This window comes from Echinops telfairi, unplaced genomic scaffold, assembly GCF_000313985.2.
Source record: "Echinops telfairi isolate 266 unplaced genomic scaffold, ASM31398v2 ScPeMD7_1;HRSCAF=3_0, whole genome shotgun sequence".
Classification (NCBI taxonomy): Eukaryota; Metazoa; Chordata; class Mammalia; order Afrosoricida; family Tenrecidae; genus Echinops; species Echinops telfairi.
The window spans coordinates 310907-313262 of NW_022103896.1; the positions used below are offsets into that span (position 1 = coordinate 310907).

Here is a 2356-nt window from a genome sequence, read left to right on the forward strand (position 1 = left end):
CTCCCCATCCCTTTCCTACGGTTTTCAGGCCTAATTAGATTCTTCTTCCTCACTTTGGTGCCGCCCACCCCACCCCCATCCCCACCTCTGGCCTCAGGGCCCCCGAAAGTTAAGGGTCGACTCCACCCCTGCACTTAGACTTGGAGTTTGGCATTTGTACGTTCTGGAGAGCTGTCCTTATAGCGCCTGGTCGCCGGCATCTGTGCTTTCTCTGCAAAGTTGAGGATCCCCTTCCCTGGCTTCTCATCAAACTCCCTACCACCATGACCCCCCAACCTGGGATGAGTTGGGGTACAGCCCTCTCCCACCTGATGCTTGGTGTCGTGTCTCTGCACGCAGCTGTGTGCACTGCCCAGGTGAGTAGCTGGGGGAGCGTCAGCTGCTCCAGAGGCCTTAGTCCACCCTGTGTGCCAAGCCCCACCCCAGACCCCAGCATCTAGGCCTGGTCGTCAGAACGGGGGGTGGGTGGGTGGGTGGGTAGTCCGGGAGATGAACCTGGGGTCCAGGCTGCCATGAGAGCCCCAGGCCCTACTGCTTAGGCAGCAGCGATGGTAGCTGGCCCCCTTCCCCACACCTCCCTTCCATGTGTTCACAGGCAAGTCGAGGGGCTGCTGCTGGCTTCTTGCTCCAAGCTTTGGCTGCTGCCACCATGCTGGCCCCTGGCCTGGGCACAGATGAAGACTGCCGCACTGGAGCCTGGGTGGCCACCGTAATCAGCCTGCCCCTTCTGGCCTTTGATTTTCACTGGGTGAATGGGGACCGCTCCTCAGCCAATCTGATGCTGGCAGGGGGCATGGTGCTGGCAGTGGCTGGTGACCACCTTGGGGCTGAGGGCCGATCTGTGGCTGGGCAGGCAGTGGTGCTGGTGGTCTCAGTGACCATTCTCATTGTGGCTGTTTTCACAGCCAACACTTATGGGATGTGGGGGGGTGTGATGCTGGGGGCAGCTGGCCTCTTGAGCCGGCTGGAGACAGACAAACTGCTCTTGCTGCCCAAAGAGGACATCTGCCGATGGGCACTGGCTGCGGGCAGTTGGGCGTACTGCAGGGCCCTGTACACACACCACCTGCAGTGGGAGTGACAGCGGGGTCCCAGGGCAGGGCTGCACCCCTGCCTCCCACCACCTCCTCCTGACACCTGACACTAACCCTGGAGCACACTCAGGGCTTGCTTAGACCAGAGTCACCAGTCAACAGTTGAGGCATGAGTTGGGGCCTGATTCTGGGCTGGACATGGCTGTGGGTCTACAGCATAAGACTCCCAAACTCACTCGGCCACTCCCTTTTCAGAAAAAAATTACTTGGCCTTCCCGCCCCTCTTTAGCAAAAAAACAAACTTGTACTTTAGCCCATAATCCAGGTTAAGGGTTAGTAAGCCCCCTAACCTGGATTGTTCCAGCACTGCCCCCCAGGGGGCGGCATCACCCACTTTGGGAAATACTGATCCAGAGGGAGGCTTGGTATCCAATAAACCTTAGCGATTCACAGGAATATGGAATTGGCCCATTCTTGAAGGGACGGAAGAGCCTCCAGGGAACTTTCTAAGGCCCAGGGCAGCAACTGGGCCTGCTGCCAACACCTGTCAGGAGACTCCTCCACTCACCCCTGGGCGGCAAGACCAGGGCTCTTGCTCTCCTGGGACAGGGAGCAGCTCCTCTTATTCTTGCCCAGCCTGGCATGTGGCCCTCTGGGGCAGTGACCTTCACAGGCTGCTGACTGGGGTGGGGCAGGGGAGGCCGGTTCCACAGTGGTTTCCAGAGACACACATCCCCTCTCTGGGTTGACTCCACCCTGCCTCGTTGGCCTTTGGCGTCCGGCTGCCTGTGCCAGGCGGAATCAATGACCCAAGATCTTCACTTTCTCCGCACGCCCTTCTCAGCTCCCCACTCCAGGGTCAAGAAACCGGTCTGACCAGAGCAATGGGTTACCCAGTGGCAGTGCCCCCGCTGGCTCCTCTTGGAAGCACATCCGGTCCCACACAGGGCACAACGGGATGGTGGGCGAGTTTGCTCACACATCCCGTCCAGTTCGGGCCATAGACCCCCGCTCGCGTCCTAGGGACAAAGGCGCAGGCCACTCGGACGCGCGGGCCTCAGGGCTGCGGGCCGCTGGCAGCCCCCCGCTCGCGCTGCGCCCGACCCTCGCCACTGGCCCCTGGTGCGAGGCCCGCCCCCTTCCTGCCCACAGCTGCAGGGGCGGGCCCTCAGCCAGCCTCGCGCGCCCATTGGTTCTGGTCGCCGGGCCGCCTCGCGCAGAGCGGCCTTCACATAGGCTCCGCGTGGACTCACGTGACCCGGAGGCCGGAGGGGGCGGTGGCGGCGAGGGGGCGCTCCCCGCGTCGCGAAAACAAAGATGGC

The 2356-nt window shown here is 61.8% G+C and overlaps 1 protein-coding gene across 1 annotated transcript in view; it reads left to right on the top strand.

Annotated features, from left to right (window-relative positions):
• The first annotated feature begins 74 nt into the window (after window positions 1–74).
• Window positions 75–2356, top strand: part of CYHR1 (cysteine and histidine rich 1) — a 12017-nt gene continuing 9735 nt past the window's right edge. The window contains exons 1-2 of the mRNA XM_004697349.2: window positions 75–356; window positions 596–748. Coding sequence (XP_004697406.1) covers window positions 264–356; window positions 596–748 — 246 coding nt within the window. The 5' untranslated portion in view covers window positions 75–263. The remainder of the gene's footprint in view (window positions 357–595; window positions 749–2356) is intronic.